This window comes from Ixodes scapularis, unplaced genomic scaffold (assembly GCF_016920785.2).
Source record: "Ixodes scapularis isolate PalLabHiFi unplaced genomic scaffold, ASM1692078v2 PGA_scaffold10__122_contigs__length_95168666, whole genome shotgun sequence".
Taxonomy (NCBI): domain Eukaryota; kingdom Metazoa; phylum Arthropoda; class Arachnida; order Ixodida; family Ixodidae; genus Ixodes; species Ixodes scapularis.
Genome location: NW_024609836.1, coordinates 21,348,032 through 21,371,187, shown reverse-complemented (window position 1 = coordinate 21,371,187; position 23,156 = coordinate 21,348,032). Strand labels below are relative to the sequence as shown.

At 48.0% G+C, this 23,156-nt stretch overlaps 2 protein-coding genes and 1 pseudogene across 2 annotated transcripts; 1 reads left to right on the top strand and 2 right to left on the bottom strand.

Annotated features, from left to right (window-relative positions):
• Window positions 1-2,355: 2,355 nt before the first annotated feature.
• On the bottom strand, window positions 2,356-4,541 carry LOC120850352 (annotated as a pseudogene).
• A 1,078-nt stretch (window positions 4,542-5,619) lies between these two features.
• LOC120850353 lies at window positions 5,620-6,785 on the bottom strand. The gene is made up of 2 exons (XM_040222826.3): window positions 6,217-6,785; window positions 5,620-6,079 (listed from the first exon to the last, which is right to left on the bottom strand). The coding sequence occupies exons 1-2, from the start codon at window positions 6,376-6,378 to the stop codon at window positions 5,675-5,677; spliced, it is 567 nt and encodes a 188-aa protein (XP_040078760.1). The 5' UTR covers window positions 6,379-6,785; the 3' UTR covers window positions 5,620-5,674.
• A 12,559-nt stretch (window positions 6,786-19,344) lies between these two features.
• On the top strand, window positions 19,345-21,927 carry LOC115311584. The gene has a single exon (XM_040222821.3). The coding sequence runs from the start codon at window positions 19,516-19,518 to the stop codon at window positions 21,925-21,927; it is 2,412 nt and encodes an 803-aa protein (XP_040078755.1). The 5' UTR covers window positions 19,345-19,515.
• Window positions 21,928-23,156: the final 1,229 nt, after the last annotated feature.

Below are 23,156 nucleotides of genomic sequence, written 5' to 3'. Positions count from 1 at the left end.
TATATAGCGACACATGACGAAAATTCACAGTCAAGGATAGCGCTTTTACGCGGAACGATAAGCTTTCACCACGCCGTCCATGTCGACGATAACAACCGACGCCATGTTCGTAAATAGAAGGAGCCGGCCAGCGACCGACATGCAACGCGCGGGACCCATTCTCTTCGATGTGTGATTGGTCTGTCGTTGCGGTTGTTTCCAACGGAGCGGGGAAAGTTGGGCTCGCTCCAACTCCTTGCGTCATGAACGTGCGTGCGTCCCTCCGTCGCTATGGCAACTAATGGTTGCAGACCCTTGCATCTGTCGTTTCGGTTGTTCCGGTCGTTCTGGTCGCTGCGGACGCGTGTGTGTGAACGGGCCTTACCATGAGAGGGAAAACTGGGCCAACGAGCCATACTCAGCCCCCGCAAAAACATGCACACGCAGCGCGAGACGACGCCAGCAGCGAGCGAGATGCGCCCCGCTACAATCTGCGTAAACGGAGTAACTATTATCCGAAGTTTTCGTAGAGGCAGCCCCAGTAAGTGGCGAATGTCACATTAAGGGAAGTGCAGAGCACAATGTGGCTGCTGCCTTCGCGAACGCGCCAGACACCATTGTTTACTGGCAAGCAGTGACCTAGATATGTCACCGCAGCGTTCGCTCCCGGACCAACCCGTAGGGGAATCCCCCAAACCACGGCTTCCGAGGGAAAGCTTAGGTAGGCGTAAAAGCCATTGGTCAATTATTGCCACTTACGTTCACGTGTGCCATACGTCAACACAAAAGCGCGGTGCGAGCGTCGTCACAAGCGGTCGGAGACCAAGTGGTCATTCTAGCGCAATACGTTCCGCACCTACAAAGAGGATATCCAGCCTTTGCTTCACGTCGTTCGGGAGCTGCTGTCTCCTGGCTACAGCAGTTCAGTGGCGTCCAGGGTCCACAGCTGCGCGTGACTCGTCAGGCGGCCCCGCTACCCCAGCCGGCCGCGGGCCAAACCAGCAACCTGTCGTTTTCGTGGGCCGTCGGGATCGACATCCGGCCAGGGACTGCCGCTCATCATCTTCGGGACACGCGCCGCAGTTGGAAAGCTCGCCGACCAGGGACCAGCTGTTCCCGTTAGTTTCGTGACAAGTCCAAGGGCCCCAGGGACCTGGCGCAGTTCGCCCAGCAGATCTCGCAGGCAATGCACTACATCGGCAGCCGAGGGATAATCCACCGGGACCTGGCCGCTCGGAACGTGCTCATCGACGAACACGGCTGCTGGGTCGCCGACTTCGGACCCTCCAGGAGCACTGGGAATCCGAGACGGACGTCTACTACCAAAAGTCCGAGGGCGCCCTTCAAGTCTGACGTCTGAGCGTTCGGCGGAATACTGCTGTGGGACATCATCACTTTGGGCTCGAAGCCCTACCCCGGCCGGGCCCTTAGGAGGTGACCCGCCGCGTGCGCGACGGTCACGGGATGACGCAGCCGACCGACTGCTGCTCGGAGCTGTACCACCGGGTGAGGGCCCGCTGAGGGCCCGCTGAACGACTTTCCGGACCCTGGACGTATGAGCCGGGCTGTTCTGTCCCGTGTAACTGCAACCGCAGGCGGCCTTTCTTTTTTTTTTTTTTTTTTTGCTATTTTAGTCTAGATGTTGTGTATTTTTGTCGGTCGACCTGTTTGCGGGTGACTATTGGCTAAGGAGGGGGGAGTGTGGGGATTGTGATCCCTCAACATTCTGTCGCGTCAGCGTTTTGGCACGCCGTGACGGCCGCGCTGACGTAGCGAGAGGTGGCGCTGCTTACCACTGTGATTGGCTTCCTCCTCTCCCCCTTTGGGGTGATTTTCGTTACGAACCCCCGCAGAGAGGAGAGCGACGTGTCGCTCCTTGATTGGCCAGTTCGCGCCCGCCGTTATCTTAAAACCACCGAACAGCAGTATCTCGCCCTCTCTTTTCTTCCTGGGATTCGGCGGCGGCGACAACGGGGAACCGACCGGCGCACCGGTGAGCGTTTACCCCGTCTTTTGTACCTTTGTGCACGACCGTTCCGCCGTGGGCGATCTCCACACCGACGGCGTTCACCAGCTTATAGCCGCCGTTTTCTTCTTTTTGTTTCATTGGAAATAAACAGTTTATCACCGTTACCAACGTGACTGGTGTCTGTTTGCGCCAGTCATGGGCACGTTACCAGTAAAAAGTAACAGTGTTACAGTTACAGTTACCTAGGGGGAAAAAGTAACTCTGTTACAGTTACAGTTATCGGATTAAAAAAGTAACGTGTTACAGTTACAGTTACCGCAGAAAGAGTAACGCCGTTACTTTCTCGTTACAGTACCAAAATTGGACACAAGAAACCATAAACCAAAAAAAATATTTTATTTGTTACACTGTAGTGAGAAGAAAGATGAACTGCTGAGAAATTAGAAAACATTAAAACCGAAGGGTGCTTCTTTTTTGTGTCATTCGTCGTTTCAGAATTTTAACGATTATAACTTATTTGCAATATTTGTTATAACTTAATATCAACTGTTTTTCAAAATTGTCATCGGAGAGCTTCCCTCTCTTGATGGCGAACACATCGCGTCCTTTGCTGAACAGGCGTTCAGCCGGCGCGCTTGACGGAATCCCCGTGTTGAGCCTGATGAAGATCCTCTTTATCATGGGGAACCTTGAGAGCCCGGTCAGATCGGTCGCGGGGTCGCTCACCCACTGTTGCACCTCCGTTGATGATGGTAATGCTTGAGGCAAGTGGAAAAAAAAATCGTCTTCGTCGCCATCCTCTTTGCCTGTTGCGTCCTCACTGCAGTGCTCCTCCAGCGCACGACATTCTTCCTCGAGCAGCCGTACAGTTGCAGCTTTCCGCTCGTTTTCCATGATCCAGGATAGCTTGAACTTGGGGTGTACCGCCGCTGCAAGGGCCAAGTCCTTGTCTTCAAGAACTTCTGAAAACCTGTGACGAGACAAGAAACAAAAAGGAGATTTTTGCACTGCTTGAACCTATAAATCGAAATATGGATGATTGAAACCTACAATGTTAAGTGTAGATAGCTCGCACGGATATGCTACCATGCAAACGCATGTGCAGAGAGGGGTAGCAATATAGTGAACAACAAATATATCGCTCACCTCTTCTTGACTCCCGCCTCAAGGGCGTTGGAAAGTGGGGTGCAGTACTGCATTTGTGACAGGGACCCTTGGTATCGCAAGAGCGAGTGGAGAGTGGGCTGCAGCACACCCATATACATGTACTGCTCGCCTTGCAGGATGTCCAGTGCCTTCGCCACGCCATACATCGTCTGAAAGAGTACGAAAGGTTAGCGCACTGCATAAAGTGAAACAAATACGCTATTACAATACCTTGCAGTATTCGTCGATGAAGGCAAGCTCCTCGTTCTGTAGCTTTGGCAGCGAAAGTCTCTCGAATGTGGCGTCCAGTTTGCCTTTCGAGACCTCATTCAGGAACTTTACAGCGTTATACAAAGAGTTCCATCGCGTCGCGTTTGGGACAGGAAGTTGTCTTCCTAGGGTGAGTTTTATGGCTTCAGCGGCTTGAACTGACTGGGCTTGCTTCCTCCAGAGACATTTCAGTTTCGCAAACACATTCTTCGCCATTGCACCGTAAGGTAACTGGTTGCACGCGTTTTCAGCATCCGCGGAGGCAACTAGATTAAGAGTGTGTGCAGCGCACCTCTGGTGCCGAGGCAAGTGGATCTCTGATGTGCAAGCGCCTGGAGCTGTGTCAAGAACCTCTGTGATGCAATTTTGGATGACATCTTCCTCAGGTTCGGTAGCTTCTCCAAATACCCTGCGCCACAAAATAAGTCACACCCGTCAGAACCTTTACCCAGCTGAGCTTGAACGTCGCAAAAGATATGAGATGATAGGTTAGCTACAAATTTAAACAATCGTCTAGTAGTGTTTAATGACTCCGATGGGGAAGTGTCATAAAAATAGGATTACGAAATGAAGCTACGCAACGAGTGTACGTCCGGATATTTTCAATAAAACTGCCTAAACTCGGCCAAATTTCACATGTGGAGCTTCATTAATCGTATAAAAGCAGTAAATGTCCCCCTATTTTAATATGTGCCCCTACACTGCTGATCGCCCCAACAGCATAATAAAAATTGTGAGTGAAACACAATGTACCGCATTTAATATGTAATTCTGGTATACGTTTGGGGTGATATGAAGGTGTCCAGCCGGAGCTCAAAGGGTAAAAAAAAAAAAAAAAAAAACAGGAACAAACAAGACCATAAACTTACCTAAAAGCCTTCACAAAGTTCGAACCATTGTCCGTGATCACGACACATATCTTGTGTAATATTTTGTAGTCCACAAACACTGCATGGAGCGCAGAAGCGATCACATCATATGTATGACGGCCTGAAAGCCGATGGCAGGTCAGCGCTGCGGATTTCCTTTCCAGGGATTCCTCATCCAGAAAGTGAACTGTCACTCCGAGAAAGCTCCTAAAAAGATTGGAAAAAAAAAGGAATGACTATTGTTGTTGCTGCGCCCTTCAATGTAGTGACAATGCAATCACGACCGAGCACGATGCTCTTGTATACATGCTTGAAGCTCCTATGGTCACCGCAAAATATTCTAATTGGAATCTTAAATTTCTGCAATTTTCTCGCCAGTCATACTAATTAGTTTAGGAACAACAAAGCTCCGGTTATAACCGTGACACTCATAATATAGCTGATTAATGCGGACTATTTTTATTATGTCTTACCATTTGACGACGAAATTACGAAAATGGCAATATGTTGGAAATCTAATAAGTGAAAATCAAGAGGTCGCTGTTCAGCCGAACAGCAAAATCTCGATTCCAGAGAGGCCTTGAATACTGAACCTGTCAAATTTACTATTCACTATATAAAAAAAAAAAAAAGACGCACAGGTCTACTTGCCCACAAGTGATGCGCCAAACACATCGATCAATGGCAGGGGTTACAAATTATTTGGTGCGAAAATGTTATATTTCGTTCCAACATACATCTGAGCGCCGCCAAAAGTTAAATGCGCGTCGAACAGTACAAAACAAAATCTAAAAACCCAAGGAAACAGCGTCCTCTCTGCTTTCATTGAATGAAAAAAAAAAAGGACAAACGCCAGAACGGTGCCCTTTCGTAACGGTCTTGAATGGCTGAGCAGCCGCTTAGATTAAACAATTGTTGTGTTTATAATAAGCATGTGTGACACTGTATTACCCCACTCCTGCCTTTGCCCTATATTGGGCTGGCAGTATTGATAAATAAATAAATAAACAAGGTATCGCTGCGCTCGAATGGTGATTACGTTCAACTTCGGGTTTACTTGCGCGCGGGTGTTTTCTACGGTGTAAACGTATAACGCAAAGGGAAGATAACGTTATATGACTCTAACGCTGCCATAAATAAACGGCTGGATCAGTAACACAGTAGTGGCTTGTGGCTTGACTGGTCACAAACATATTAGCTCCATGCACTTACTGCTCAAGTGCTGATGCAACAGGAGACACTTTTTACAAAAAGACTAGAAAATGGACTACGAGATCTTTGATCTTAAGGCTAGGTTTCTGTTGACAATGTACTACAATATCTGTATATTAATTATTTCAGCTATTCACAAATTACAGGCTTAGATGGGCCGGGTTCTAAAACAAACCGACCTGCGTCTCACTGAGAGTATCGTATAGATAGGGTGCAGTGCATCAAGAACTTACCTGTTTGAGGCTGTCCAGCAGTCTGCTGTGCAGCAGACCCTCGTCGCCTTCTCAAGGGTAGCGATGAGGGACGCTTTTTGTTCTCGGTAGAGGATGTCCAGATGATTCACAAAAGACTTTCGGTTCATCACTGTTGCCGATGGCTGCATTCCGATGATCAAGCGCCGGAAGTGTTCATTTTCAACGACTGAAAAGCACTGCATGTCGCCTACCACAAAGTTTACAATTAGCCTGTCTATCTGACTTTGCGGCACAGCTTTGTGTCGACTCGTTCCTGCAAGATAGAACTCCAGTGTCTGTGTCGAGCCGCCACCCGCATGTCTTTTCTCATTCGAGGGCTGACCAGGTTCGGCTTTCCTTTTCTTAGAGTCGAATTCCTTCAGAGCGACAGGATGTTTCTTCTGCGCAAAAAAAAAAAAAAGAAAGAAAAGAGCACAATTTAATGATATGGATATATTTCCCCATCGTCAGCACAATTCATAACGCCAAATGAGCCATAAGAAACCGGAGTTCCCAAGAATAGAAAGCTTAAACATACCTCTAGATGCTTGCGCAGGTTGGACGAAGACGTCCTGCTTGCTGAGTACTGTTTACTGCAAATGTTGCACAGCACTGTGATGTTTGTCGCAGTCGTTGTCAGAACAGAAAAATATTCGCGATACGAGGGCCAAGGTAACGGCTGCTCCGTGTCGGAAGACATGACTGCCTGTCAGGATGGCTTGAGCGCTATCAAGAATAAACAGGCTGAACGCGCACAGTAACCTCTGCTTGAGATTTCCCAATAAACTGACAAGTGATAGCTGAAGAATAGTGGCCATTTTTGAACCGTCTGGTTAAACTGGCCTCTGCGCAAACCAATCGCATTCCCGCACGTGGCTCAGCCCCCAAAAGTTTTCACCAATAGGCGACAGGGTACAAGCTTTCGGACATACGTTGCGTTAGATGGACCTCCCGCGTCAGTGAACATTTTCGTTTATTTTTCACTCCGAAACCAAAGAGGACACAGATGGTCACATAATTACCTTATGGGATATACTCGAAAGCAGGCTTAAATATAGCAGGTCAAACAGCTTTGGAAGAATATAGGGGGAAAGGAGACAAAGTGAGGCCTTCTGGTGCTCTACGTGTGTACGACGACCACCGCGGCGCCTCTGTCTCAAACGCCAACTGTGGAAGATCAGTCCGCACACGCGCCTCAAAACAGCAATTTCTCTCTCTTAAAAACACGTGTTTTCCGGGTAATCGCTTCAGCTGGAGCACTGCAGAGAATCCACAACAAAACGTCTATTGGAGTATTTCTTGGGGCTGTCAGCGGGAAAGGCAATTTACTCGAGCGGTTCCGAAGAGAAAGAATAAGTTAAACAAGCGCCGACTTTCCGCCTAATATGGGGACGGCTTCCTTGGAAACTCATAGCGAAGAGGGAGCGGCGACCGGCTGGGTGTAAAAGCGACGTACAGCGCGGACATATCTGACAAAGAGGAAGGGAGAGGGGGAAGGGCAGACACAGCCCAGACGGAATACTCGGAGACATGTCGCATGACCACCGACACCCGCAGACGGTCCCCACAGAAGAAGATTGAGCCAAAGTCGGTGAAACACACATTGTTTGCCTCCCCTACCACCGCAGGCGCCGCTTCCTTAATCTCCCGGTTTCGTGCTCGCTCGTCCGTCTCGTCTATGGTCCGTCGTGGGCAAAACGAGGCAATTTTTTTTGTTTGTTCAATTTCTTTTTTTTTTGTCAGCCAGGAATTTTAATTTTATAGTAAAAAGTAACTGTAACGGCCTAAACAGTTACAGTTACCCAATAAAAAGTAACAGTGTTACAGTTACAAGTTACCAGTATTAAAGAGTAACGCGTTACAGTTAAAAGTTACCGAAAAAAGTAACTAGTTACCGGTAACGCGTTACTAGTAACTAGTTACTGCCCAAGACTGGTTTGCGCTCAACGAACAACATGCCACGCGAGTACAAACCCGCTTCGCGGTAGAGCGTCTCGCCGCGAACGTGGTACTCCCAAAGGCAGTGGCCCAAGGCAGAACCACATCTTCGCGCCCAACAAAAGGGCTGACACACGGACACCCGCAAGAATAATACAGCAACCAAGCCTACATGCACAGCAGGTCCAGAGTTTCCATAACGGCAGAACACAGCACTGACAAAGTTCATACGCGCTGCCAGGGAACCAACTATTCGCCTCGAGATCGAACCGTGTCGCCACCGTGCGGCCGAAATCGGAAACGCGCGAAAGCGGGGATACCGCCGTGCGTCGTCTGCTACGGGCACGCTCAGAAGCATGGATCTCGACGACGCAAGCCAGTTTCAGGCTGAGCTTGACATTCCTTATTAAATGTTTTATGTTTTTGTTGCCGTTTCTTCTTACTAAAGGTTGTGTTGTATCGTTTCCCATGAATAAAAATTCAGCAAAGCGATTATTATTAAGTCGGAAGCTTCCATAATCTTAGTGTGTGTGTTTGTATACAATCGCTGGTCCCACATATTTTTGTTATCTCGCACAAACCGTGGCTTTCATAAAGCACTGAATCTTGAGTGGGTCTGTGGTTTGAGTAGAAAATTAACCAGGCTGATCGCTATCCTTTAATAGACTAATCAATCAATGAATCCGTATGTTGATTTTTCGCCGGTCATAATGCGTGAAAGAGGTTAAAACTACACATTTTTTTACTGGTTTTACTATGCCATAAATGGCATATTGCATTCCCATTCTAAACTTTACATTGTGAGTCCTACATAAATATGAACGCGGGAATTAAGCCTTTTAAAATGAAGTATTGTTTTAGTTATTATCTATATTTGAACAGTGTAATCACCCTCGGCGAAATGACAAGCACGCTGAAGTGGTTCACCGTGCAAGCCTGTGCCACAAAAGAAATAAAGACGTAAAAAATATTGAAGCAGGCATTTTTCACTCCTTGTTGACTTTCTCCAGCACAAGATTCCAATTATCCGGAAAAAAAAAAAATTGCAATTAAAGCATTACTTGAATAATCTGAAAGTTAATCGATGAACTGCCCAGTCCCGATATACGTTAGGTGAGGGCGGAGGGTGATCGGAAAGTCTCGTGAAGGTCGCTAGCCATCATCAGTAAAAGAGTATCGCTGCGGCCGATGCTGTCTCTGTCGTGGTGCGCGTCGTTTGTTTGGGTTGCAAAGTCTACTGTGTTTGAATACAAGATTATGTAGGAGCAGAGGCTCGGTAAATCACACTTTTGACTACCTCATCGAGGGGCCCTTCGCCGTTCAAGCGCTAGATCGCTGCCGAGAGCTGCCGCTACAATTATATAGCCAGAAATTTATAGTATTAGCCTCTTGACATCCGCGGCCCTCACCAAGAAAATTGAAGCGGGTGAACCCACACTACCGAGAAAAGCATTTAATAGCAGGAACATTGCTGCGTTGCTCGGTTACACTTGTTTATTACAGTCACGGCAGATATATCAGAAAAGTTTGTTTCACTTGTTTCAGTTGTCCTGTCAACCGTGCAGTTTGCAGAATTTAACTGGAAGAGACTCTCTCTCCTCATCGCAACGCAGTAGATTTGTTCAGACTCCAAAAAAACTTACACACACTATCGCACAGTAAAAGGGCAGAGGAACTAAACAGCATGGTAATTTCCAATACAGCGCTAACTTATCTTTATTCTAAATATGTATATTGCTGCAAAAGCTATAGAAGTTAAAACATCATAGAAGCTGCGATTTCACAGCTTCTATGATTATTTTATCTGGGTTGGAATTTATTATTGTTTTTAATTCAAACGTTGATGAACCGATACATCCATTTTAAAAGAAACGAATATTTAACATAAATATTCCAGTTCAGCTGGAGACAGGCATCAGTCGCGGTGATCCATGCTTTCCAACGTCTGCGTAGAGCAGACGACGCACCCACAGAAGCGATTATATAAATTTAGGCCGCACGCTGGCAACGCGATTCGATTTTTACTGAAGCACCGAACAGTACTGCATCCTTTTCCACAAGAATTGTTTTCTCTCCGATAGTATGCGACAAAATAAGCGCAAGAATCTACGCCGTCTCGCGCGCGAACGTGGAGAGCCTATGGGGCGGCCGTTCTCGTATCCCCGCTTTGATGATGATGATAGCGCGACGGTAGCGCCACCTCTAGGTCGATCTCGAGGCCAATAAGCAGTGACCTTCCTACTGCGAGGTCGGTTCAATATAACGCTGAAAAGTTCCAAGTGGCTGCAGACGAACTCACGGACTTTTGCTCGGCCGATTGTTTCGCTGAGGCTTGTGCTGTGTCCGCTCCCTCCCGAGAACCCGGCCGCTTCTTTTCTTGCAGTTCGGTTTCTTGTCGCCGCACCCCGACAGGACCCTCCTTCCCCGTCTCCTTTCTGAACGTCTCTCCTTGCTCACGCGGCCGCTCCCCACGTCTCCTCTCCAGCGACTGGTCTTCTTCCCCTCGAACGTCCCTTTTTGTCGGCGCTTCGAAGGTCGCCCGGTTCTCCTCCCCCACCAGCTCACGGCCAGCCACGACATTTGCGTCGCGCACACTTTCACACGCACTAAGTTCATGACGAGGTCAACAGGGTCGTCACAACAATAAGGCAGTGGCGTAGCCAGGATTTTATTTCGGGAGGGGTTCAACGGCAAATTGTTGGTACAGGTCTTCGTGCAAATCGGCTTGGTGGTCGGACGTGTCGTACGGGATGAATACCAATTCTTTTGACCAGTCCAAAATTTCTCTTTTAAAGGCAGACAAAATTCGCCGGTACCGCGAACGACAGTTCTGAAATAGAGTTCTGACGCCCGTCGTCCGCTGCCATCGCCGTCCCTGCGAGTCCCACGATACGCGAAACGACGCACGCACAGAATGCTTCCGGTTGTCTGTGGAACTTTTTTTTAATCAACGTATTTGCAGCTTTTTAGAAGTTACAAAAAATTGGTTTCATATTTTTTTCTATCTTTAATATTCAGTGTGTGCTTTCAGTGACCCACGACTTTGATTAAATTTGGTGGTCGCATCGATACCTTAGAAAACGGCCCGTGACCGCGGAAAAGAGAGTGAGCGAGACTAGAACCGGCCACTTCTTGATCGGCGGTTTTCGGGCGGAAAGAAACCGAATATCGAGCCGCAAATTTTGTTATGGGTAGTTGAGCTCTCATATGTCACGTACAACTAAAAACCTCGGCGAGCATAAATACCCTGTCAGTGTCCCTTTAAAAACTTCCTCACAATACACAACTCCCTCCGCTTTTCGAAGTAGCACTGCAATACCAACGCGTGAAGGCCAGACAAAACACAAAAATAGCTATACTTTCACACACACAAAAAAAAAAAAATCGAAATTTTTTTTAGACACTAAAAAATTGGAGCAACCGACCACTGTTGCGAAAGGGCCCAGGAGGCGACCTTGCCGTTTCATACCGACCGGCACGGGTGAACGCCCTAGAGCATCATCGCCAGGTGGCTACGGTCAGCTGCGCCCGGAGACAGAGCGAGAGGCGCCCTGGAGTCGCCAACGCACCTTGGTTTGCGGGGACGACGTGACCTTCTCCGAGGGATCATCGGGCTGACCCACGCCAGTGTCATCGGGCTTTACTTTCCGGGCCCTCTCCTTCCTGCTTCGATCTGGCCTCGACGCGCGGCACCTCGGCAGCCGTGGAACGCCCTCGACAAAGGAGAGAGCTTTGCGTCCTCCCCCAGCTTCGAGCTTCGATGAAATTATCTCCTTTGCACACGGAGATCAAGACGCCTGCAATTAGGAATCTTTGCCCGTCCGGACCGCGATGGCGCCGGTGACCAACGAGATTGACAGGCGACACCGTGACCAAGGTCGTCTGCCCTTCAGTGTGCGCGTCGTATATTGCAGTGCGAGAGAGAGGGAGATGGCGCGCCTGGACGTTTCGAACAATGAACCCTGGAGATTCCCTACTAGAGATGCAGGGAAAGGGGACCTTATAAAATGAGCAGCAGGCGGCTGCTACTGTGTGTTCTCTGGTGTTCTCAAGTGTTCTTGAGTTGATGTAACCTGTTCATATGTATATATAAAGAGTTATTTTGTATAAGAGACACCCCTCCTGCTCACTGGTCCTTCCCGAGACCGGCCTCCACATGCCCTGGCTCGGCTCCCTGCCGTACCCAGAGTCCCCGGACAACCACGCTGTCCCAACAACTGGATGGCAGCGGCGGGATCGACTTCGCCGGACCATGACTTCTTGTGTGGGTGAGTGCCCGACCCTTTCTTTCTCAATCTGCCAGACCCATTAGCTCTAAGTTTTGCCTGTGGGGGTTGGAGATAGTTGTTGTCAGAAGGACTGTGTGACCGTTCTGACGCGAGAATTTTGTGAGAAAGAGGGCCAACACAGCTAGATCATGAGTCTCGAGGCATTCCGCTGGTACGAGGTGGTACAGGTCTGTACCGAATTGGGAATATATTTGGGGCAGAGAAAAAGAAAGCCGCACATTATAGAACTCCTTCAGGCCGAAGACGTCAGCATTGAGGGGTTCACAGAGGCTCTGGAGGAGGTTCGCGGAAGGGAGCGGGAGGAACGCAGAAGGCGGGCCGACGAGAAGGCTCTCGAAACGGCGAGATGGGAACTCGAGAAACGCGAGTACAAGCGCGAAATGGAGCGGCTCGACTACGAGTTCGAGCAGCTCGAGCTCGCGAAGAAAGCGCGGGAGTTGGAGACTCTTTGTCGGGCGGCAACAGGCGTTGAAGGGGTGACAGAAAAGGCGTGTCAGGGAAAGGAGAAAGTGGGAGCTGGGGCACAGAGATGACCGAAAATTATCGTCTTTCTCCCGACACGACCGTCGCCGTTCTTGGCAAGCCCGACCCGAACTCTGAGCGGCGGGACGGTGAAAATGACGTGGAAGCAGCAACAGAAGTGGTGTGTCAGGAAAAGAGAAAAATGGGAGCTGGGGACACCGAGGTGACTGTAAATCAGCATGTTTCCTCCGACGCGACCGACGCTGTTTCACGCAAGACCGACGCCGTTCCGCACGAGACCGACCCAACGCCCAAGCGGCGGGAAAAGAAGAGAAGAATCCTCGGGCGTCCGGCGGCGACTTCCCGGATGATGAAGGCGACGCAAAGACGGAGACGACGCCGGGGAAGTCCAGCCAGCTCATGGTGAGCAGTGCCGAGATGCCGGAGAAAGCGGTCCAGCAATCAAGCCAGGATCCTGACCGCTCGGATCGGCACCCGTGTGGCTTTGGGATCAAGCCTACGGCGCCATCGCAGGAGTCCAAGTGGCCGACCAGAAGGGAGGTGGTCGAGATTTCCTTCGACGAGATAAATCAGTCCTGCCTGGTGCGGTTGCGGAGCCCGGACTCCAGACCATTCACGGAGTCTAGGTGCAAGGAGGACAACGACGAGTGCACGTCCGGCAGCGAGTCGTCATCGAGGTTGGAGGACGGGAGACCCGAAGTCGGCCAACCCAAGCGACCTGCAACCGGCGGCGGCTGCGCGGGCAAGGGACCCACCTGGGACACGAAGGAGCCCAGGCTGGACAAAGCAGACCGGACACCAGTGCCCCTGAGGACATCGTCTTATTCGCGGCATAATGGATCTGCGACCGAGAACTCGGATGCCATCAGGAGCAAGCGACCGAGACCGAAAAGAAAGAGGCGGCGCCGGATCAGCGTTGTAGGATTTCAGCGACGCTCCCAGCAAAAAGCGTCCAGGGAAGCGCGACGAGCGCCACTTCAAGAAGAAGAAGCGGTCCTCGTGGCTGGGAGGGGGAAAACTCCAGGACCCCACTCTCAACGAGCCACGGAGCCACAGCTCAAGTGCGAGAAAGGAGCCTGGAGGAGGCAACAGGCGAGCCTGGAACGACGCAACGAGGTTCCAAACGGAGGCAGAGCTCATCGCCTGTGGTTCGGCCTGGCGTCACGTCGGACGTGGAGACTAAGGGAGGTCTCTGGGACTGCAACTTTGTGCCGGCACGCAAGTCCTAGGAGAAGTACTTGAACAGTCCGAGTGATGCCAATTACAAACAGGGCGTGGGTTAAATGCAAAGAAGGACTTTCGAGGGAAAAGGGAGGGCTAAACGTGTTTTTTTTTAGTGGACTGGGTTATTCGGCAAGTTTATTAGCTTTTCTTTTTTTGGGAGTCCGAGTTTGGCGTTTCTTTCGGCTTTAGCTCGTTGTGTTGGCGCTAAAGTTCCTTTGAAGCGGTTTTCTCCTGAGTAGAGTTTGCATTATGGAGGACGTGATCGAATTGAATAGGGAGATACCCTATGCGAGTTACGTTCCGGTTTGTAATGTGTTTTTTTTTTTTTTCACGGGAGTCCGTTTTATCTTGGGTTGAGCGTAACAGGGCTTTTATTGGTCTACAAAAGTTTCTTTCGCTAGAGCAGCCTGTGTTTGTGCGTATTTTGCGTTGATAGAATATAGTACGGAACTTTCGCAAGGCATTTTATTTTGTTGTTCGTTTTGGTCTGGCGGATTGGATAGATTGGGTGCTGGGCGCTTGCCTACGCGGAGTGTGGTTCAGTGTTGTGGGTTTTGTTACTGCCACTTCCCTGTCTGGACTCCAGCCTGGACTAATAATAATAATAATAATAGTTTATTCACAGATCCGCATCAAGGTACAAAAAAAACCGTCTCACAAAAGCACTTGCGTGCTTTTGTGAGACGGTTTTACACGGGTACTCGGTTTTTACAGTCCTACAAACATTTTCTTCAAACATCTATTCAAAGTTGAAGCCCAAAAGAAACAAAGCAAACAAACAAAACATATTCGTTACATTTTAGACATCACGTCTACAGTACTAAGGAAATAGCATGTGCCAAATACTTACAAACAACAAAAGAGCAGTCATGATACCCAGAAACGACAAAAGCAAGCATAAGGTATCGCAAAGGAAAAATACACAATGCAAAAAAAAACAAAAAAAAAACACACATTTGGTCAAGATAGAAATCTAGAAGTAACTGGAGTATCGTACTTAGGAAATCGAAGAACGCAAAAATACGCAGTAGAAAAAAAAATATGAGTTCACGAGAACGACCAGTTAGCCTTCAGTTTCCTTTCTACACCATTTCCTCATTTCCTTTTTTACATGTTTTAAAGAGTGGAGATTGAGTAAATTTTCAGGAAGTTGGTTTAAATATGTGGGTACATAAAATTTACGGAGCCTAGTTCCATGGTTAGCGTATATTTTTCGTATCTGAAACTTCTCCGTTTTTCTCAGTTGCCTTTGTTTGATTGTTTTCATTTTGAACTCGGATGTAAAGTAATGATTCGTTAGAATGACGAATTTGCGCAGTTTATTTACTGTCAACAGGTCAAGTTCTGACAGCTGATTTTCGAACACCATATTTTCGAGTTTGGTTCCATACGCGATGTTCCGCACCATCCTTTTCATTAACTTATTTATTCTTTGTTTTTTGAAGTTGGAGCAGGATGCATAGATAGTAATACCGTATCTTAGTTTTCACTCTGCTAACATTTGATAAATTAATCGTCTTAACCTAATATCCGCGGCGTTCCGTAATCTGTATAAATAGGATGATATTGTTCGTAAGTGATTTATTAGATGCTGTACATGGGAATTCCAAGAGAGATGCTCGTCAAAATACATGCCTAGATATTTCGCCTGAGCGGTATATGAAAGTGGCGTACAACAGCACTGGGTGCATTGACTTGAATGCAAGAAGATGGGTTTTGTAAGGTTAATACGCCTTTGGTGCTTTCGAAACCACATTAGTTGTGTTCTTTTAATGTTAACAAATATAGAGCTTTTAGAAAGCCAGTTCATTAATTTATTGATGTCACTCTGCATGATTTTGACTGCCGTATCATAATTTTCATTTGCCAGGACTAATGCAGTATCGTCAGCGTATTGATAGAGGTTAGATTTCAGAGGTAATAAGGCTAGATCGTTCATGTAGATGTTAAAAAGCATAGGGCCTAAAACAGATCCCTGCGGCACACCACAGGTTGTGTGCACAGCGTCACTGATGCATTTTTCTATCTTAACTCGTTGCGCCCGGTGGGAAAAGTAATTTTTAAATAAGTCTAGGAAATGCCCTCGAAAGCAAGGTTTTCTAATTTATGTAGTAATATGGCGTGGTCAATTGTGTCAAATGCCTTTGTCAGGTCGAGAAATATTGCAAGTACTACATTATTAGAATCTATTTTTTTTTATTCATGTAATCTGTCATGTCTTCAAGTAAAAGTGTTGTACTTAATTGTTGCCAAAAGCCATACTGGGTGTTACTCATTAGTGAATATTTGTCACAAAAGGAGGTCATTATTTTTAAAACAAATTTTTCCATTATCTGCGAGATAACGGACATGAGAGCGATTGGCCTGTAGTTGCCTAATTCCTTTTTCCCTCTTTTTTTATAAATAGGCCGAACTATCGCAACTTTAAGGTTATCCGCTATAATTTCTGTCTCTAATATTCCATTTATTACCTCCAGCAAAACATGTTTTAAGGTGTTATAGTTTACTTTTATATCTCGTGGTCCTAGTTTGTCATATCCCGCTGGTTTTACGATTGACATGCTGTTAATTATATCTTCTAAGCCTGTATCTGTTATTAGTGGCAAGTATGCCGAGTTCGATACATTCGACAGTGGCTTTGCAGTCTCTGTGGTGTTGTTTACTGGCCGACGCAAGTCTTGTACAACTTTAGCGAAGTAATTATTGAAATTGTTACTGAGGATTAAGTAATCGGTGACCCCAAAATTTTTCTTTATACATTCGCCAACGCTGTCTTTAGGTGGTTTTCCCATTATTTGATTTACAATATTCCACGTTTTCCTTAGGTCTTTCCCAGAATTTCGGAGTTGTGTCACATAAATCTCTTCTTTGCTAGTCTAATCTTCGCCGTCACTCTATTCCGTATCTACCTGAACTCTTCCTTTAGTGTTGCATCTTGGGGGTTTTGTTTACATCTATTCCAAAGTCTACTTTTTTCATAACTTAATTCTAGTATTTCTTCGTTAATCCAGACAGCTCCCGGCTTCCGCTTTTCTAGTCTTATTTTTTTAATAGAGCTGTCATATATTCCTTTTAATATTTCTATCACTCTTTTGTAAAGGTTTAGGTGGTCTAGGTGCAGTAAAGCGTTCCAGTTATAACCTTTATTTTTGCTGTCTATTTTTTATCATCTAGAATTTCTTTGTATTGTTTTCCCGGCGTGTTTTTGGTTTCGACCTCACGCATAACCTTTGGAGCGACAAAGTAGTGATCGGCTACTTTTTGTTATATTATTGCCGCTACAAAATTTAAGTTACAAGTACGCACTATTATATGGTCGATACAAGTTTTTGTTACTTTATCACCTAAGTATTCTTCCCGTGTGCAACCGTCAATCATATTTTCCAACCCGTAGTTCAACAATATATCAAGATATTCTTCTACTCCGGTTTTGCTGCGGCACATAACATCGATATTGAAATCGCCAGCTAATACGACATGGTCATTATTATTAAAGGTGTTCAAGAGTTTTACGAACTCATCGTAGAATAAGTTTAGATTACCACTGGGTGGTCTGTAGAACGCACCTACCGTAAATGACACTTCAGGCCTATGAACAGTAAAGACAAGAACTTCTGCATGATTCATAAACACCTCGGCACGATCTGAAGACCAATCATTTTTTATGTAAGCTAATATTCCTCTCCCCTTTCTGCCCTCTCGACGTATTGAAATTGAATGAAATCCATCTATATGAAACGGTAACGGTGCTTTGGCCTCAACGTTGACTTCAGTTAGTAATATTCCATCGATATCTTCGAGCGAACTAGCAAGGTATACATTAAGTTCATCCCAATGCTTTTTAATGCTTCTGATGTTAATTTGAATAGCATGTAGAAGCTGTTCTTCCTCCTTTCCCTCTTTCGCTACTATATTTTTTACATATCTATTCCAGTCGTTAAGTGTGCTACATGTGGCCATTTTATCGGATTTTGTTCAAGTCATCTTCCCTGTCGATACGTATCACTGCCGATCCTGCCCCTTGTCTGACCAGTATTTTTCCATTTCTCATCCAAACAAAGCTGTATCCCTTTTTCCTTGCACATTCCTTTGCGTTCCAGAACAACCATTTCTGCAGCTTTGTCAGGTTCTCATTGATGAAGATATGATCAGCCTTTAGCGCGGTACGCTTGCTGACCCACCGGTCCCTCTCCGATCGGTCGTTGAATCGGACAATGATCGGGGCAATCTTATCATCTCTCGCTCTTAGTCTGTGCATGGCTTCGATCTTATCCGGCTCTGGAAAAGGTAGGTCGAGCCTCGCTGCTAGATTTTTTAGAATTGCTGGCAGGTCTTCGTGCACGTGTGGGGAAATCCCAAGAATTTCAATGTTTTTTCTTCGTGAATATTGCTCCATATTTTCAACTGCCCACTCTAGGTCTTTTATTCGCGCGTCATTGCCAAATGCAAGCTGTTCAATCTCCTTTGTTCTTTTCCTTAGGTCGTTCGTGACAGTTGTTAGTGAGTCCTTCTTTTTTATCAAATCGTCGTACTGTTCAGAAAGCAAGTTCGGTAATTTTTATATAGATTCAATGGTTTTCTCCTGATTATCTAGTTTTTGGATCGTAGTGTCGTGTTGCGCAGACTGCAGATTCAGCTTTTTTTCGATGTTTCCAATCCTAGTTAAAACCTCAGTCATCTTTTTGTTTGTTTGCACTAATTGTGCCATTATAGCCGCTTGCCCGTGATCTGAAGCTTCCGCAGTGGCCTGTGCAATCCAGTGTTGCGGAATGGGCACCCCCATTCCATTCAATTCCATTCCGGGGAATTAGAGTTTGCAATAATTCAATTCCTTTCAACTCCTAAGAATGGGGACACTGGGCCCATTCCCACTCCTAGAATGGCTGAATCGTTCCATTCCATTCCTTTAATTCCTAAACGTTAAAAGTGTCACTTGACAGCTGCATTACGTTGCAGGGTTGGGCAGAAATATTCAAAAATGTATTTGGAAATACAAATACTGGGATAGATGAAAATAGCTGCTAAGATACTGATACTCAAGTCTCAAATATATCCGTAAAAATATATCGCGATACGTATCAGAAATACATTTCAAAAAAAGGCAAAAAGTCTTTGGAAATACAAATACAAGAATACATTTTAGGGAGGGCAGAAATATAATACGGGCCGCTGCGTGAATGACAGGCTGGGCGAGCACGACAGGGAAATAAAAAAAGGGGACATTGAGTCCCAGCATCCCTTTCTCCGCCATAGAGGCGCATGTTCTTCGTGTGAGCCCCGGTTTCACAACGCGCGGATCCTGGGCTCACATAGAGACCGCTACGGACGCGAGATAATTGAAGCATACACCATGCAGCAGGCATCTCAAACGTCTCCCTCGCTTGTCCTTTCCGAGAGGGAGGCGGCTTATTTGCGCCCCCAACTTGCGGCCTTGACGCGGGCCCGGGGGGCCCTTGCTCCCTGACAGTGCGGTGATGCGGCGCCGCTCTGTGTCTCGAGTTGACCCCTCTTCTCCTTCCCCTCCTCCTAATCTTAACGGGCTAACAACTTCCCGACTCTCTCATGCCGACCCCCCTTCTTGTCCCACTGGGCTAACAATTCCTCGCTCCTCCGCTGCCCCGATTCTCTCTCCCCCTCTCCCTCCCTTGTTTCGCTTTCTCTTTCCTTCCCCCCTTTTACTCCTTTCCCTCTTCCCTCTCCCTCCCTTCTGTCACTTGTCCTTTCCCTCCCCCCCTTTTTTCTCTAGGTTCACCGATCTCGATGCCAACTTCTAATAAAGAACGCTACATGTTGTTGAAAGTCGAAAGATGTCCGTCCTTGTCCGTCCTTTCTGTTTATTCTTTCTGTAATAAGTCATCAAAACCAACGCGCTCACGTTTAACTATATCTTACTTTTGAGAGCCATGTGTTCGTCACGTCCAGAAGTGCCAGGCGTCGGGCCCTCGGACTTTGATCCTGTCACCTTCCTTCAAGCTTCATTATTCGTGTCAAAAATGTTCCTCCTTCGCCTACGCCTGAGGACTCTCGGTCTCTGCCTTCGCAAGAACATCACCCACCCTGCGATACATCAGGTATTTGGCTTCTCCTCGTCGCGTTGGGCGGCGAACTACAGAGTGATGCAGATTGCAAGACAGGAGGTGTCGCAGGAGATCCTGGTGATGCAGAGGTCCCTCCCATGTCTCATGACGTCTATTTTCGGTACTAACTTCGCCACTCATCCCTCCTATGTCTTCCTCAGCAAGTCTGCCCACCTCCTCCTGGAGTCTTCTTGGAAGCTTATCATCTCCTCCGCAACCGCAGAAAAGCGAGTTAATCAGAGCCCTGCGCTGGAACCTCCTCTCAACCTCTCCGACACCACCCTTTCAGCACATGCTGAGTCAGTTCTCTCAAGAGGCCCGAAGTTTGCCCCAGCGTATGAACCGTCGCGAATCGACCAGCTGGCTGCTGTTCACCAAGTCGCCTCAAAAATTCCTGAACCTGAACGACAGGATTTCCTCGCGACGGGTTCGCGGGTGGTGTGCAGATACGGGAGGGCTCCACCTTCAAAACTGGACTTTTTGGAGGTGGTTGACGAGCTCAGGCGCTCAGAGCTGAAACTCCTGGAGGCTGACAAGACGGGTGTGTTCGTTGTTATGACCGCCGGGGACTTCAACAACAGACTGGGTGCAGTTCTCGACAAAAACTTCACGAAAATGAAGTCCAGACCATCGGGGTCTCTCCACACAGAGGCTAAAACTATCTGCAAAGCCAACGAGCTCACCTTTCTTCTCAACAAACTGTCAAAACCATCGGATCAGTACCTGCGGGTTTTCTTCACGGCAAAAACACACAAACAGAACACCCCTTTCAGAGGCATTGTATCCGAGAGCGGCTGCTGGCAGAGGCACCTGGCTCTCTTCCTTCAGAAACATTTGAAAGCTGTCCCTCTAGATCAGCCTTTTCGGGTCGGATGTTCCCTCGAGGTTCTGCCATATCTCCGGGAACTGCACTCAGCTGGGCCGGACGTCGCCATGTTTTCCCTCGATGTCACCGACATGTTTTACAGCCTCGACGTGGTGGTTCTGATGGATTGCATTGAACGGGCTGTCACGCAATCCGGAGTGGCCAAGTTCCAAAACTCAACTGGCATCACACTCGAGGCGTTCCTTCAGCTCGTCGACGTATACCTAAGATCCACCCTTGTGGAACACCAAGGGAACATCTACAGGCAGAAGTCAGGCGTTTGCATCGGTTCCTGCTTGGCCCCTGTTCTAAGCGAATTCTACATGTCATCGGTGGACTTGGCTGTGGAGAGGGAGCTCGGCGTCCAGGCGCCGGGAACCAAGGTATTTCGGTTCGTTGACGACTACCTCGTACTCCACACAGCCGGCACCACTTCCGCCTCCATCGAGCAGGTTTTCTCAACCCACTCTCAAGGCCTCAAGTTCACCAGTGAGGACCCTTCGGACTGGGAATTGCAGTTCCTCGATCTGCGCCTGCACACCAATCCCAATGGACTCTGCTGGGGTTTCCAGCAGCGGACCAAGAAGCCCGTTCTACCGTTCGGAAGCAACCACTCAAAAACTGTGAAGTCCGGAATTGTAAGATCCCTCCTTTCCTCATCCCGCACCAAATCTTGCTCCCACTTTTCTCAAACCAGCTTAACCGCCCAAATCTGTCGCCTCCGAAAGGCGGGCTATCCACGCGACCTCCTTGTGACATCCCTAAAGTCTCTAATCTCCCAGCCTCACCCCGACCGCGCCAGACCGCCTCGACCAAAAAAGTTCGCGGTAATACCTTACCACCACAGCACATCACATCGCCTGAGGGCAGCGGCCCGCCGGTATGATGTCGATGTGGCCTTATCATGCCGGTTCCGATTAGGCTCCATGTGCCGCCTCGTGAACGACCCCCAGCGCCGTTCACGAGCAGGGTGTGCAAAGAAACACAAAACACCCTTCATTTCCTGCGCAACTGGACGCGTGTACTCCATTCCCCTGTCGTGCGGCGCCGAGTATATCGGTCAAACGGGCCGCTGCGTGAATGACAGGCTGGGCGAGCACGACAGGGAAATAAAAAAAGGGGACATTGAGTCCCAGCATCCCTTTCTCCGCCATAGAGGCGCATGTTCTTCGTGTGAGCCCCGGTTTCACAACGCGCGGATCCTGGGCTCACATAGAGACCGCTACGGACGCGAGATAATTGAAGCATACGCCATCCAGCAGGCATCTCAAAACATTTCGTCTCCCTCGCTTGTCCTTTCCGAGAGGGAGGCGGCTTATTTGCGCCCCCAACTTGCGGCCTTGACGCGGGCCCGGGGGGCCCTTGCTCCCTGACAGTGCGGTGATGCGGCGCCGCTCTGTGTCTCGAGTTGACCCCTCTTCTCCTTCCCCTCCTCCTAATCTTAACGGGCTAACAACTTCCCGACTTTCTCATGCCGACCCCCCTTCTTGTCCCACTGGGCTTACAATTCCTCGCTCCTCCGCTGCCCCGATTCTCTCTCCCCCTCTCCCTCCCTTGTTTCGCTTTCTCTTTCCTTCCCCCCTTTTACTCCTTTCCCTCTTCCCTCTCCCTCCCTTCTGTCACTTGTCCTTTCCCTCCCCCCCTTTTTTCTCTAGGTTCACCGATCTCGATGCCAACTTCTAATAAAGAACGCTACATGTTGTTGAAAGTCGAAAGATGTCCGTCCTTGTCCGTCCTTTCTGTTTATTCTTTCTGTAATAAGTCATCAAAACCAACGCGCTCACGTTTAACTATAAATGCAATACACTTTTCAAATTTCTTTGAGACGCCAACTGAGATGAGGCTTTAAGTTTTTAAGTAAAAGTTTTTGTTTTGTTTTTGGCCCCGAAATTATTTTTCTGCAGGCTTGGCACTTTGGCTTGAAGGTAGTGGTTCCGGACGAAGAGTCCTCAATGGGTCTAAAAAACGTTCCATCAAGGATTGACCGCGGTCCCTTCCCTGGCGTCTTGTCTGACTGACCAGTGATGCGAAAAGACTTCGACCTCTAAATAAATTTCATCAAAACATCACCACTTCCCTGTCCAATAAGGGCATCCCCTGTCAGCACTGGTCATATGACGTCACGGTGGGATGAACTAGTATTCTTGTATCTGTAGGTGTTGCCTTGAACTTGAAACTTTACCCACGCTGCTGTATGAAAGGGCAATACATACTTTCGTTGTAGGTGACCTCGTTGAAGACCATGCAGGTTAGATGCATTTGGAACTTTCGAAAAAAGTGGACCACCTGAAGCATCCTAAAGCACATTTCTTATCTTCTGTTACGATTGAAAAACCGTTACGGTGGCATCCCTGTAGTGAGAATCCTTCCTGCCGACCCTCCGCCTCCAACGCACGAATGGCAGTCTTCAAGTTTCGCCTAGCATCATTCAAACAAAGAGCTCGCGGAGTGCGACCTGATGTTGCCGGTGCAGGTGCGAGCTCTCCGAGAAACAGCGCGCTCGAGACGAGTCGCAGGTGAACAGTCTGGGTCCGCACAGCAAGGCCATACCTCGCCTCCTTCTTGGGTATCGGATCACCAGAGCACCGGGCGACGTTTACGT